We start from the raw sequence: 15,710 nt of genomic DNA on the forward strand, positions 1-15,710 counted from the left end.
CCTGAGACACGACAGTATCCCCAAGAAGATGAGACAGTGTTGGACACCCTAAGTTAGCCCTCTCCCAAAGAACAGAACTGCAGAACATTAACAGCAACGCACAAGGTAGTCCTGGGCCCCCTGGGATCTCTCCGTCAGCCTTCAGGTCAGCCTCCTTCCAGCAGCAATCAAGCCCATAGAGCATGAGAAGAAAACTCCCTAACCTTGGCTAATCTTGGATCTTTAATGTAGAAAGCACTCAAACTCACAAAGTCCAGGTCTGAAAGTCCATCCCATTTCTCTGAAGTGTCTACTCTTCCTGACCGACTAGTAGGGAAGTCACTGACTAGCAAATGCTTCCTCCTTTCCAGCCTTGTCCAGTGCTCTGCCTCCTCCACACCAGTGACTAGAACTGGAAGGAAGGTGACCACTAACTTCTACTTATCACCCTAGATCTGCCATGCCAGAGCCTCTCCAGGCCAAGAGAGCTTCGCACTTCCTTTCCAAGGAACCACATTTGAAAGCCTGAGGACAAACAGCCACAGACAATACAAGTATGTATGTCTATGGGTAGGTGTTTTTGCACAAGCCATCAGCACAAGGGCTAAGAGGTAGGGAAGCAATGGGAGAGGATGCGAAAGGGCAGCACAAGGTGCTTTGGGCTAGGAAGGATTCTTGGGTTCATGCTCCATGTCCACTTTGCCTATCCATCCCTCCCTTAAAGAAGCAGGGGCCTATCCCCAAGACTCACCTGCCAAAACCACTGAATGGGTCTGCTGTTCTTGGTATAGTGACGATAGATGGTGTTCTTCTGCCAGTCCGCCATATCAATCTCCTGCATGCCACACAGCATCAACTAGGAGACAGATGAGGAGACCCATCAACATTAGGGCCAGTTCCCTGGAGAATTAGCGTCAGAGCTAATACCCAAACCAAGAGGGCAAGAGCTGGGGTGGGGGCAAGTGCTGCTCTCTATATCCTGAATAGCTACGGGCCCCTACTGGAAAAGGGTCTGTTAGAACTGTAAAGTTATGTGCATTTATTAATTTCTCAATTGGGATTTATCCCCTTCAAGGACCAAGGCTTTAATTTTAACCATTTGATAGAAAATCCTTCTAAAATAAAAAATACATTATTTCTATGTTTTCCTAAACAAAATATTCTGGTTATAATATAACCTCTTCTTGCTGACTCTGGACAAACATGATAACTATCAATTACTGTACTCTATCACCCTCAGAACCTCCTAATGCCTGCAGACAGATGTCTGCCCCTGTCCAAAGAACCTCAAATTTTCATGAATTTCATTTCAAGTGTTTGAAACTTTCCAAATTCTCATGTATTTTAATAAGTTTTCTGCCTTTATTTGACAAGAGGCTATCAGCTATAATTTTTTGCTATTGTCACTGTACCAGGCCCAAGCCGCTCTCCTCCCTAAAATTTTTAATTTGTTGTTCTGATGCTACTGGACTGAAAAATCAAATACCAAATCAAAAAACCAGAAAAAACAGGCCTTGAATGAGGGTCTAAAAGCTGCTCATGAGTAGAGTAAAAATGATTTATTTAATTGATGGACTTTTTAACATATATTTTGATTGTTCAGAAGCCTCTTTTGCTAACTTTCTAGGGATGAATCTAAGTTCTAAAAGGGCAATGCTGTTATAAAAGCAACCTCTGGATATGAAGGGCCAATCTCCCAGCAAAAAAAAAAAAAAAAAGAAGTCTCTACAAATAAGTAGCCCAGAAAGGGTCACAAGCTACACCTACCTGACTTGGGAAACCCTCAAGCATATTAACCTGGGGCCTGAAAATCACATCTGTAGAGTTCAAGGAGCCTAGTTAGCTAGTCAGACCTCTTCCTTTTCCAGGTGAGTAAACTGAGGCCATAAAGATTAAGAAGTATTTATTTAGTCTCAAATTCTTAAATCACAGATGGCAAAAGATGGGACTCAGCCTTAGCTACCTGAGCTTTAAATCCTGTTCTTTTCCAAAGAACTATGAAGCTCTGATTATTGAGAGGGGATTTCCCCAGAAGCAAATTATGACCTCTCAGTTACTTAAAAACAAAAGAGCCACAAGAAGCTCAAGGATCTCACCTCTAGTTCCTTCTCATCAAAATAGCGGAGCCATTCCAATGGAGCCACTTCATTGAAGCCATCCAGGAAAGCTTTGGTCTGCTCTTCTACACCTCGGGTGAACCTCCAATCTGTCAGCAACCTAAAATCAAAAACTGGCCCATCAGCAACCAAATAAGTTGAGTCTCTAACCCTTTTTCTCAGGTTCTCTAGCACGCATAGAATTATTTTACATGTCCCAACCCATGTAGGCAATGGAGTACACCTGGATTCAACCCTGTCCTCCAGAAGCACACATTTTACTCATTCATTAAATCAAACATTTACTATGTGTTCTTTGTGAAAGGCCCTATAGAGTCTGAGATACAAAACTGAATAAATCACACAATCCCCACCCTCACAAAGCTTATAATTCAAGAAGAGAGATAAGACAACCATACAATGTGATAGTGTTGCATTATAAGGATAGAAGGGAGATAAAAATATTTTAAGTCATGAGAAGACACCTCCCCTCACTGCTCTACGGAGGTGAGAAGTCCACAGTTGCCAGATTTTATTTATTTATTTTTTTAACTGATTATTTTGTAATTTTCTCTTTTTCTTCTGAAAAAATAAAATTATAAAGTGTGATTATGAGAGGGAGGCAGGAGGACTATACAGAAGGAAATTTGGGGATATGTAAAAAATATGTATCAATAAAAATTTATTGTTTGAAAAAAGTTAAGTGCTCAGTGAGATCATGCCTAAGTGGTAAATAAACTGAAATTACATGGGAAAAAAGAGAATTTAACCTTAGTTTTCATGGATGGGTAAGTAGGATTTTCAGAAACAGAGATGATGGAGAGACCATCCCAGAGAAGAAGGCTATGAGAATGTGTCGCCCAACTTAACTGCATAGAATACATGAAAGATAGATCTATTATAAGACAAAAAAGGGTCATGAAGCTAAGAAGTCTAAACTATATTCAGTTTATTGCAAAATATGACGAAGACATGCATTAAGAAGATTAATCTTATTGTACTATAGTATTTAAAAAGATTAGAAATGAGGCAAAAGGCAGAAAGTCTAGCTAAGACACTATTGGAAGATGTAATAAAGGTCTAAACAAGAGTGATCAAATAGTGACTGTGAAAAGAGGTACATTCTACAGAATTTAATGATGTACTGAAAAAAAGGAAGAAACAAGGAAAAGGAAAGAACTGAAAATAAATACAAGGTTTCAAGCTTGAATAACTGGGAAGGACGAGATGGTTAGAGTTGAAAGATGAGTAGTTCAGTTTGTAAATGCCAAATTTAAGGTATGCCAGCAGAACATGCAAGGAAGATGTCCAATAGATGGTTGCAATTACAAGCCTGAAGTCTGAAAGAAGTCAAAGCCACAAAAACAGATTTGAAAATCATCCACAGGGACAGCTAGATGACTCAGTAGATAGAGTACTGTCTCTGGGGTCTGGGACACCTGAATTCAAAACCAGCCTCAGTCACTTACTAGTGTTATATGACTCTGGAAAAATCGATTAATACTTTGTGTTTCTGTTTTGTCATCTGTAAGATGATCTGAAGAGGGAAGTGGCAAACCACTCTAGGATATTGGCCAAGAAAACCCCAAATGGGTTCATGAAGAGTCAAACAATAAATATCATTCACATGATGATAAAACAGATGAAACTTATGAGAATGGATGAGATAGCCAAGGAAGAGGAATAGAGGGAAAATAATAATTACCTTATGATTGATTACAATTCACATAATAATTATATTTTAAAGACTTCCTCTATGAAAGTCTTTAAAAAGTAAAACAGTGAGAGGAAGATAAAGACAGAGACAGGCAAGGGCAGAGTCCTGAGGAATGGTGACATTTAGGGGAGAGAAGAAAAGTAAAGGATCTTCTTTGGTCACAGAAGTCCAACAAAGAATAAAGGATCAAGAAAGAGAAGGCAGTTATGTTAAATTCTGCAGAAAGAGCAGAGAATGATACATGGGGGGAAAAAAAAAAGTAATGGCATTTAGCAATGGGTGATCATTGGTGACCCTTGAGAGAATAATTTCAGTAGAGAGGAGGAAAGTTGCACCCTAAAGGGAGGGAGAGTGAATGGAGATGAGTGTGATCAAGGACTATTAGGCTTGGTGGTAGAAATAGGATAGTGTGAAGAGACAGCAACCTCTTTTTAGGCAAGATTGGGAGAAGGAAGAAAAGCTAGTGGAGCAGACTGAAAAGACTGAAAAAGGATTTTTTTTTTCTTTTTTGCTGAGGCAATTGGGGTTAAGTGACTTGCCCAGGGTCATACAGCTAGGACGTGCTAAGTGTCTGAGGCCAAATTTGAACTCGGATCCTCCTGACTTCAGGGCTGGTGCTCTATCTACTACACCAACTAGCTGCCCTAATGGAAATATTTATTAAGCCAATATAAGAAAGAGAATAAAAACATCAATAAATATTAAGTATAATAATAAAACTATGATTGTTAGAGTGTACAAGAAGTGAAAGTCTTCTTGTCTTGGGTAGTTGTGTTGAGCACTCCCTTTCCCAGAAAATAGGAGGCAAGTGAAGTGAGTCACGGAGGAATGTGAGAAAAATGAAACAATGCCTATGAGAAATTCAATAAGTAGGTGATAACATGTGAATAACACAAATGCTCTGAAGTAATGGAGTCCCCATTAATTACTATTAATGGGCAATGATTCCAACCAAGAGTTTCAAGCCTTTTTCTGTCTATAAGTGATCGGCAGCGTAGGTAAGAGAATGGACAAAACAATGTTGATGGAGAGAGATCCTGGGAATGACAAGGTGGGTAGAGAAGAGTTCAATAGACAATCCGTCCAGCCCTACAAAGGCAAAATTCAAGTGGTCTGGAGGTAAGGAGTTTTAGGGTAGTGATTGGATGGTGTCCCGATAAGAGAGGAAATTAAAAAGGCATTGCTGGATTGAGAGAAGTAGGACATGTAAGTAGGAAGGGAAGTAACAAGTAGGACAAGGTAAGGCCTGGAAATCCCAGTGCATAAGAAGGACAGAGTGGGTCAGAGTGAGATAGGAGAAGGGCAGGAGGCCACATTCAGAGACAGGATTCACAGATGGTCCAGGCTCTTTGGGAGTGAAGCAGCAGAAGAGCTTGCAAGAAAGGTTGGGGACCTGAGACTATATCACCACCAGAATGAGCCCACCACAGAAGCTTTAATAAGGGTAAGGGGGAGGGGGAGGGAGGGGAAAAAAGGCTGGGAACAAGCAAGGGAGGGAGGAGAGAAGGAGGCAGAGTGGTCAGAGAAGAAAAGTCACATTTCTCATTTGAGGCATTTTCTTCTCATTGAAAATCCAGGCATGGGGGACTTTATTACCTCAAAGGGCTGAAACTTTTCCAATATATTTCTTAAGTATCCAAAATTATTCAGTGAAAAAGAGATTAAAATTCAATAGATTAATTAAAAACAAGTCTTTAAAAAAGAACTAGGGATTCTGAAGTGAGAACACCACACAAGTGGCCAGATCTTCAAGTCATCTGACAGGACACTGACCAGTCTGCTACCCTGCTACCACTGAATATCTGTAAAACAAGGTTAACCCTGAGTTCCTGCTTCCCTCTCGGCCTTTTGGTGAGGGAAGCACTTTACTGCTGCCCAGCCCGGCCTCCTCCTCTGTTCCACAAAGAACAAAGAATGGCTCAGTCTAAATCCAGTCTGGAGCTTCTAGGTCCAGTGTTGTCTCCCCATTACAAAGGGAACTCCTCCAGAGCAGGGGAGGTGTTTTTGCCTTTCTCTACATCCACAATGCTTAAGCAGAGGGCCTAGTACGTGGTAAGCACCTAACAAAGGCTTGCTGGGTGACTGACTGATCGCAGAGCGATGTATGGACTCTTCCTTCTTCACCACATTAGCCAGGTGGCGAGACTCTCGCTTGGGCGCATTTGCCGTGGGCAGATGGAGCACAGGACTTGGGGTTAGCAGGCCCCTGTCTGCATCTCTACCTACACTAACTTGGGCATGCCATAGAACTTCATGCTAAGCCCCCTGCCTATGAAATGGGGATCACAACACTTGCCCTATCCACATCAGAGCAATAAAGTGAGTCACCAGGGAGCCTTTGCCTTTCAAGGCCTGGCTTGTGGCTAGCATCTCACAGGCACGAGGCAGAGACACCACCCTACCTTGGGGACTAGGCCATGGCACCAGCTCAATACCAGCTCCATCTGTCAGTGCACAAATGCAGTGTCAGAGAAAGCCGAGGGCCAGGCTGGCTGAAGGGGCTGGCTCAACCCTGGCAAAATGCAGCAGTGATAGGAGAGGGAAATGAAGCCCCCCCCCCAATGGCAGCTCCAACCCTCCTTCATCCCTGCAGCTCACCCCAAGGCAGGCCCAGCAACAACTCTCCTCTGGGAGGCCCCAATGCAGTCTCCCTCCCCCCACCCCCATCCTTTGAGAATTACATGATGTATTCTTCTTTATTCTCCTCCGTGACCCGGATGCTCTCGCCACCTTCCTTCAATTCATGGGTTGTCACCTTACCCAGGATCTCCATGTCCTGGATGAAATAGAGCTCCAGCCCACACTCCTCCAGGTTGTTTTCTCTGGGTGGGGAAGGGACCGGGAAAAACAAAAAAGATTTACATCATGGGAAATGACCAGCACAGGAAGATGCTCCCTCATCCTCCCACAGGGCCCACAGCCAAGGACCCAGAGGGTCCATGGGTTCCCAGTCACTATTGGGGCGACTTCCAGAAACCACAGGTCAGTGATGCTGAGCCTGGATCCCACCACGCAGCCTCAGCTCTAGGGCACAAAGTGCTGACAAAGTCTTCGTTCCTGCCCCTCTGCATTCTAGCTCCACAGGCAAAGAACAAACAGCTGCATGGCAGAGCTAAGTCCTCCACACCGAGGGCCAGCTCCTGGGCAAAGGCCCCAAGAGCACCAGAGCCCCACCTGCCAATGGAAACCACTCACTTGATCCAGACGATGGAGTTGTAGAATTCGGGATCGATGGATTCCAGGTCCTTCAGCGTCGGCCTCTTGTTCAGCATGCGCTTGTAGAAGGGCAGTGTGAAGCCGGTGTCGATGAACTTTCCATGATAGAGAGCCTAGAGAAGGAGCGACAGGCAGCGTCACCTAACACTTGGGGCAGAGGAGTCGATCTCGGCCTCCACAGAGACCCAGGGGGACTGAGGAGAGGAGACTGAGGGCCCTAGCACTACCCTTCTGACCGTCCATGATGGAAGAGTTACTCTCTGAGCCCCAGGATATGGCCCACTGACCAGCGCTGCCCTCCTAGGCAGTGCCCACAGAAGGGCCTGGGTGCTGGCTGCCCCTGGGCTTATTGAGAGCACTTGTCTAAACAGCTCCAGGGGGCTGCCTGACTCACGGGCTGCAAGATCTGGGAGGCAGAGGCAGCCAAAAATAATGCAGACACTGGAGAGGACTGGCGGGCCAGTCGTGAGTAATAGTCTGGGGTTTTACTGGTCAGTCCTGTCAGCTCTCAGGGCAGGCAGCCTTTGGGAGACCTGAAAGGAATGTACCCACTTCCTGAGCCCAGCACCTTGGCCAAAAACTTCTAGACAAGGGGGAGGGGCGTGAGACTCTGAGAACCGGGTCTTCAGGCCCCTGGAGGAAGGCAGGGAAGCAGCCGCCTGACATCACAGGAAGAACACGTCCCTTCCCTCAGTCCTGGGATGGCTCTGCTCCCCATTAGTGCACTGCCATGATGAGACAGGCTTTGCCCTAGTCAGACAAGCCCCTAGCCTGTGACTTCAATCACACTGTAGCCATCTTTATGAACCTCCCAAGAAGCCTTTGGTCACACCCTAACTCTCTGCATTTTGAACCTTCCTGATAATATACAACCATTCTAAACTCTTTACATTTCCAAATTACATCTCACTAGCACTTTCCCATCAGACGGCCTCTCTTACAAGTGTCCTCCAAGAAGGATGGATGCTCCAATGTAATCAAATCAATGCTTTTGTAGTCACGGATTACCTACCACCCTCTCCATCTCCAACCTGATACTTACAGCTATATGGGTGCCTTAAATTGCCACTTAATTCTGAAGGGCCAGAGGCCGCCACCTCTGCCTCCTCTCTCTCCGAACTGGGCTCTCTAAAGCTAGCAGTTGTGAGTTAGAAGCAATCAACTAATGGACAGGGATTCGTGAGGTACCAGGCCCCACGCCAAGTCACCGAGAACACAAAGGCAAAAAGCAAAGTCCCTGCCCTCAGTGAGCTTTCAGTCGCTGGGGAGAGAGGTCACTGACAACGGCCAGGCTGCCAAGATGTTTGGCAGAGAGCTATCATTGTTACCCCAAGGCCAAAGAATTCTCTTTTGTGGGGGGGGGCACTGGCATCCACCCACCACTAGCTCCTCAGGTGAGCATGACTAGACTGTACCTCTGCAATGGAAGACAGGGCTCCTCCCAGTCCTGCTAGCTTATTCTGAGGAGCACGGCCAACATGGTAGGAATGGCAGGGTCAGTAGAACCGTGTCCATGGGTTGGGGAGAGGGGCAAAGGTTAAAGGAGTCCCCAGGCCTTTTGAATAATGTTTTTAGGGGTTTTGGGTCAATTGCTAGGAAAGAATCCCAGGACTAGTACTAGATACATACCTCTTATCATGAACATTTTAAGCCAGAGTCCAAGAGGTGTTAGTACCAAAAAACTTGTAAACCATTCGAGGACAGGGAAGAAGCTCATGGAAGGACTAAGCAGTCCCCCAGCCATCCCTCTCATTCAGCATACTTAATCATAACTTTCCTTTCACCTAGTCATTCTCTCCAAGGCAAGGACAGCCCTGCATGTGTCCTGGGGTCATCATGGGGAGGAAGGGGAGACGGGGCCTCTGGAGCCCAGGTGCCCTCCCGGGAGCCCTTACCATGGCGATAAACCTGCCAATGAAGCGGAAGTAGGTGAGATGGTCTGGGTTGATGGAGGAGGCGGGGTTGATCTGCAGGCAGTAGTTGTTCTTCCCAGCATATTCAAACAAACAATACATGGGGTTGAGCACCTCATGAGACAGAAGGAAGAACCATTCTCTGTGAGAGAAGAGAAAAGACAGGTCTAAGGACAAAGGGAAGCCTATCCCGAAGACACTGGACTGCACTTTTTGCTACAGCCTCAGCAGCAAGATCTGGAGCCAGGAGTCCCAGGAAAAGGCCTCGGTGATCCTCCTTGGGTGCTATGCTCAGCAACGTATGGACTTCCATCGAGAAAGAAGTGGCAGGAGAACATGTAAGGACTGGCGGGGGGGAGCAGGGCCTCAGCCCCCAACAGTGGTTTAGCCCAGGGAGGCAAGCGTGAGCAGAGGCTTCCCTTGGGGACTGTTCCACATAAGCAGATCTTATGCTGCCTCGGCTATGGGCAGAATGACAGCAATAACAACAGCAGCAACAAGAACAACAACTGGCATTTGTCTAGCACGTTCTTTACAACACGATTTGGGTCCCTGTTCCTCCCTTCCCTGGTCCCAGTGCAGCCAGCTCTGGGGACGCAGCTGTGCCCTGTGTCCCAGGTGAAAAGGCAGAGTAGAAAACGTGTTTATCTGCGTTTACCTCCCAGGCCCTTACAGGTTTCTTAACCTTGCTGTAATTTCTGGGTTTCAATTATCAATCGCATTTTCCATCACATATCGTGTACTCCTGTGTACCCAAGGAACCTGTCCTGTGCCACTCCCCACCAGGATGCCTCTCTCATCCTCAGGGGCGTGCACCTGAACCCCATTCCCCTCCCTGCACTCTCCTTGGGCACCAGGCTCACGCCAACCTCACTGAGCCCTCAGCACTTGAGCTAACCCAAAAGGAGCCGTGATAAGTAAGCCAGGTTCCTTCAGTCCCTCCTCCCTGGCTTCTCAGCTGTTTGTGGCCAGAGAGACGAGGATTCCTCCGATGCCGAGAGCGCCCCAGTATCCTGTCCGTGGTTCTACCCTGTGGTAGAACAGCATGACGTAACCTACCATAGGGTAAAACCACTGGCAGGACACAGAGAGAGACACACACACACAAAGGGCAGGAGCCACACCGGAAGCCCACAAACCAAAGCCTGGAGGAGGAGGAGGAGGAGGAGGAGGGTCACCACGGAGAAGGAACAATAATCTAGAGTGGGACAAACACAAGTGCAACAAGGAGAGGACATGGTGGGCTAGAGGAGTGAACCCAGAGCCAAGCGAGAGACACCCCAGAGCGGCAAAGGACACGCCTAACTGGCACAGAAGCCTCCTTTCTCTGCCCATTCACCTGCACTTTCACAAAGGACAGCTTCTCCCAAGGACTGTCTACTCTATTAGGTAGACAACAGAGGAGGGCAATAATTCTGGGCTGCAGGGGTTTGAGTCGCCAACTTCCCCTCTCCATTTGTAACCTCTTCTCTGCATACTATTTATTGTTCTACAAATTGTGATCCAAATTATAGAAAAAGTATGTGATGGTACTTGAAACTCTTTTTAAAAAACACCACTGCCTTATCTGATCTTGGTTTTGAGGGAAATAGATCTGGGAGAGAGGATGTGACATGCGCAATGTCTGCCGTGCTTGAATTTAAAGTACCAAGAGTATAAAATATATTTCACCATCTGAAAAATAGGAAGAAATCTCTGGCTTCTTTTCAGGTGCACACTTCGTGCTAACTCAAGGGGATCCTGGGGAGGAGACAAAAGATGATGTGATGCTGAACCCAGGAGAGAGAAAGGCGTCCACCTGAGTCAATACAATCTGAAACCGTCTGGGTCTTGTTCCCCAAGGAGGGAGAGAAGAAAAAGGAGCAGGCGTCCATGAGCGCACTCAAGCGTCCACTACTCGGACTCACCTGGCAATGCCACCATAGTCCAGGCCCTCCTCACCACGCATGATGATGTACAGCCGGCGGCGCAGGTCATACGGCTTCATGTTCATGATCTGAGAAGAAAAGAATACAGAGACCCCCACCACCACCAAAAAAAGAGTCAGTGCCCCGCTCTCGCCAACCACAGCACAGCACAGAATTAGCCAGGAAGCTGAGGACCCTCCCAAGGCCTTGGCTTGAACAGAACAAGCACCTTTTCAAAAGTCTCTCCTTTGGACCACTCCACCTATTTACTCAACTAGTCAACAGACCACGTGGACAAGGGCATATCTGTTCCACATCCCTGGGCCCGGGTAAAGGCGCAGAACTCAGGCAATTCGGTGCTTTCCTACCTGTTGGAAAGAATCTTCAAAAAGCGTCTGCCTGGACACACTGATCTTCACGTGACTGGGGAGGGCATTTGACTGGAAAGAGAAAACAACATTCTTTAGCTGGGAATCAAATGATCTTCATTTATTCTGCTCCCCACTGCTCCACCACTCAAAGTCATTCCAGCCCAGGGGCACCACACGGCAGTCAGCCTTAGCCTGGAAAGTCAACCTGACCTCAGCTAGAAATGAACATCCAGGTCCCTAAACCACTTCCACCACCAAAGTCAAAACTACAGACGATCCATCTACCCAGAATGAGAGAGGTTCGCTCTCCTCAAACTCTTAAGACTCCATAGGATTACTCCTCATCCACTTGGGGCTGAAAATAACTAAGCAATCATGATTTCTATGGCTGGGACTGCCCTTCCAGATGAGTATGACATAACTGACACCGTACTCACATGGCAAAGAAATCGGAACTGGTGATACTTCCAGCGAAAGCTTCGATCATAGGCTCCAGGAGAACCGCCTTGTTTATTTCTACGGCAAATAAAGAGTTTGCAGAGTTCATGAAATTCCCCAAGCACTAGCGATTTACCTCTCTGTGTCCTATAAGGTTTTATCTTGGTTAGTTTAATAATGGAGAAACTAAGACAAAGAGAAAGTGGCTTTCATTAAGCAACTTCAAGGCCCCAGAGCTTCAGGGGCATGAACGCTCTCCCCACAACCACTGTTTGGAAGGTGCTTCCCCACCCCCCATTAATCTGCTGAGTAATCTTCTAAAGAATAGCATCTGAGCCAAACGACCCCAGGTCTGGGACACACACGTAATCTATCCCTGGTCCAATCCTCAAAGACTCTCCAGCACAGTAGGACCCCTCAGGGCTCGCACTGTGCCATGGCAGCTGGAGAAGCCAGAGTTGCCACCAGGCTATGATGAAGCACAGAGGAGGCCTTCAGTGGGATTTGGGGATAGACCTGGCACGGAAACACAGATTTCCTGCTTCCCAGAACCCTGACCAGGCAAGCTCAGATCAGGTTCGTTTTGGAGAGATCCCAGAAGCGTTACTGTAAACCAGTTGGAAATGAGTTGAATTCCTCAAACACCACCACCAGGCTGGCTGATTCAAGTCCATCAAATATATAGTGAGCATCTGCTGTAGAATGATTTGAGTGATTTTCAAAAGGGAAAATGAACTTTGGACAAGCCCTCTGGGTTATTCCTACTGTTCGATACAGAATGATGGGACTGCAATGTGCTTGGGAAAGCTGGCTTGCTCCAGCCCCTGCCTCCAGGGATCACAGATATCTCCGAGAGGCGTTGGTCTTAGGCATTTTAAAGTAAGGATTTTTAACCTGAGAAGGGATTCATCCATTTTTAGGCTTCATCAGATCACTAGTGCGGTCCAAGACACAAAAAAGGCAAAGAACTTCTATTTTAAAGAAACCCCCAAAACCCAGAAAGGAGTATTTGGACCCTTCCTTCTTTCCAGGTAACTTCTGTCTAACATCTTTGGGGGTCCTGGGAATCCAAGCTAGAGCTTCAAGGCTAGCCACCAGGGGGTGCTCTCAAGCAGCACAAACCCAAACTCACCTGTCCTACCATGCTCTCCAAAGCTTCCCTCTCTGAAAGCCTGATTGAGCCCTTGAAGCAGGATGAAGAACTTACCCTGATTCAAATCCAGGCCGAGGGTCCTTGAACGTTGTGGTGCGTGTGTTGTGGTCCACAAAATAGCGCACCCCCTCACTGGTATATTTCATCTCCCAGCCCGGGGGCAGGGCAGGCTCCTGGATCATCCTGCAGGACCCAAAAGAAATGTGTCACCATGGGCCACAGACGCAGCAAAGTCAGTCACTGCTCTGCAAGCCCAGGCTTCTCTTGTCTCAGCCTCATCTGGGTCTTAGCCAGTGTCTGCAGAGTCCTTTATTTAGGATGGCCCAGAGCTGGGCCCAACCATAGCTGAGAGAGACAGAGATGGCTATCGTCCCAAGTCCGAGAAAGACTGTCTCCTCCTACAAAGCTCTGACAGAGGAGTACGTCTGCACGACAGGGGCATGGTCTGACCAACTCTCCTTCTAAGGGGAGGGTGATGGTCCTTTCTGGGATCCTGCACAATTGCACTGGAGGGCAGCATGGCCAAGGTCACAAGAGGCTTTTTAGATGTTACTGGCAGCAGACACTCTCCAGAGGGGCTCTCGGGACCTAGAGTACCAGCTCTGCTTCCCCTGGATGGCGGGTGCAGCGCCAGGCAAGGTTAGATGCTAAGAACTAAAGGGGCTCTCACTTCCCAGCCAGGCCCTCAACCCCCATGCATACATACCCTTGGGTCCGAGGATCCTCCCACTGGGTGGTGCGAGTGTTGTGATTAACGTAATACACCCGGCCATTGTCCTGTCTCTTTTCTGGAAGAGAAAAAGACAAGGTAAAGAACTCATTTATATATTTCTTAGCTTTTCCTTTGAACTCATCCTGAAGTTCCTCTCCTTAAACCTTCCTAAACCAATGAGAACTTGGTACTTCTCCCCACCACCTCCACTAAGACATTCCTTTTCTGGGGCAATAACTGTCTCCTTGGTTGTGGTTGGGCCCAGAGAAGCTGAGGAGAAGCAGCAGTTCCTCCCTCACGGGAGTTGCACCCAGTTGGGCACCAGACACAACCATGGGCCTGCCCTGATGTATATACTTTCCTCCAGCCTAGCACACACCAGGCGCTCAATAAGTGCTGACTCACTAAGCCCCTGTTCCCTCCTGGTTTTTGTCTAGCCCAGGCTAGGTTTGGGCCAGCTGGGATGATCTGGCCCTAGAAGTACCTACAAGCAATGCAGTTCTGTGGCCATCACCATTCTTCTACTTGTTCCATCTCAACAAATTTTGCATAGGAGCACCCAATGACTGCCCCAACATGGCCTCCACGCTTGAAAACACCCTTTCCTTAACCAGGATCCTAAGTTTTAGAAGTCTCATTGTCCAAAGTCCCAATTTCACATATGAGGAGACTGAAGGTCGGAGCAGAAATGGAATTCGAACCCCATTCGCTGCCTCCTAATTCAGGGCTCCTCCCTCCAGACGACTGCCTCCCTTCTTACGCACTCACACCTCCCTTTGGAGGCTATGAAGTCTTCACCCAAACCCCTCCACCCAACAACATTCTTCAGGCTGGTCCAAGCATATAGACAAGTGAATCGAGCCCCTCAGGATCAGAAGCCCAGAGAGACATTTGGGGTGACTGATGTAACGGTTCTCTCTTAGCTCTTCTTATTCCTTATGCTACTGTGGTTAGGCTACTTTAAGCTTGGGATCAGCCTGGCTGCTGTCCTGACTGCTGGACTGATGGAAATTGGTTCAATGATATAACCTAGAGAGGAAATCTACTTTGGGGTTCAAATGACTTCACTTTGAGGTAAAAAACACTAAAGACTGGGTTTGTAGGAGCTAGTTTGGGCTCCTCCAGGTCAAAAGAATCTTAAGCCAGTGACTCTCAGCCCTCCTCAAGGTTCTGTAGATTCCTGAAGGGGCCAAGACTACAAAGTCCACAGGAAACCCAAAGTTTCTATAGAGTTCCAGTCCCGAGGCCAAGAATCCAGATCACAAAGTGCTTTCAGCTCTCCAAGCCTCCAGTTTTTCATCAAATCCATAAAATGAAATCCACAGTGATATCTGAAGTCATTATCCTACAGAAGGCAGAAATCATCAATCTATTATGTTCATTTTATCATTACTACTACTAATCTCTTCATCATCTGCCAAGGGATTAAAAACTGTCAGTCAGATACAGAAACCAGAGCAAGCTGAAGCTCAAACAGGAATCAAACTGGAAACTGCAGCCAGTTGCAACTAACCCCCTTTCTAAGATCCAGCTCCAGAACTCCTGAGTATCTATTGGAACACTTTTTTCTCTCATCACACTAAACCTTTAAGTAATCCTAGAATTTTAAAAGCTAGAAGGAACCTTCCGGAGTTTATCCAATCTCACCCCCTCATTTTATTGATGAAGAAAGTGAGGGTCAAGAAGGGAAATGTCTGGCCTAGGCACAGAGTCTGACCCCAGATAAATTCAATGCTGTTCAACCCATTAGTCAAATGTTTTTCTACTGCTTTCTTCTCTCATCTATATAGATGAAGAGAAAGGGAAGAAGGCTAAGAGTCATGAAGTAGCTACAACTGCCTCAAACAGCCTGTGCCTGGAACCTCCCCTTCTCCAGAGGTTTCTGTGGACAAGAACAGACCCCTCCCAGCAGAGAAGCTGCTGCTGCCTCCAAATGAGAGCCTTCACATCTGCATCCCTGGGTGGGCCTCAAGCTACCTGCACCTCAGGACCCGTCTGGCCCATCTCAAGCCAATACAACCAAGTGTGCCTGTGACGGCTGAGTATATCGATCTCGGCACCATCCTCACAGAATAATAGGGCTTCAGATGTGGAGGAGGCATCTGAAATTACACTACATCTAAGAAAACTGAGGGAGACTGGGGGGCTCAGAGTAGGGATGGAAGGGAGAGAATCATTTGCCAAGAAGATAGCACTTAGTAGCAGTGC

At 47.0% G+C, this 15,710-nt stretch overlaps 1 protein-coding gene across 3 annotated transcripts in view; it reads right to left on the reverse strand.

The window, feature by feature from the left end:
- WWP2 (WW domain containing E3 ubiquitin protein ligase 2) overlaps nt 1-15,710 on the reverse strand; it is a 121,886-nt gene that overhangs the window by 2,726 nt on the left and 103,450 nt on the right. For all 3 annotated transcript variants that reach the window (XM_074286091.1, XM_074286092.1, XM_074286093.1), the window contains 10 exons: nt 13,497-13,578; nt 12,845-12,973; nt 11,637-11,715; nt 11,197-11,268; nt 10,829-10,917; nt 8,904-9,063; nt 6,988-7,121; nt 6,474-6,614; nt 2,076-2,196; nt 731-835 (listed from right to left, as the gene is read on the reverse strand). In XM_074286091.1, coding sequence (XP_074142192.1) covers nt 731-835; nt 2,076-2,196; nt 6,474-6,614; nt 6,988-7,121; nt 8,904-9,063; nt 10,829-10,917; nt 11,197-11,268; nt 11,637-11,715; nt 12,845-12,973; nt 13,497-13,578 — 1,112 coding nt within the window. The remainder of the gene's footprint in view (nt 1-730; nt 836-2,075; nt 2,197-6,473; nt 6,615-6,987; nt 7,122-8,903; nt 9,064-10,828; nt 10,918-11,196; nt 11,269-11,636; nt 11,716-12,844; nt 12,974-13,496; nt 13,579-15,710) is intronic.

The sequence above is a fragment of the Sminthopsis crassicaudata genome, chromosome 2 (genome assembly GCF_048593235.1).
Source record: "Sminthopsis crassicaudata isolate SCR6 chromosome 2, ASM4859323v1, whole genome shotgun sequence".
Classification (NCBI taxonomy): domain Eukaryota; kingdom Metazoa; phylum Chordata; class Mammalia; order Dasyuromorphia; family Dasyuridae; genus Sminthopsis; species Sminthopsis crassicaudata.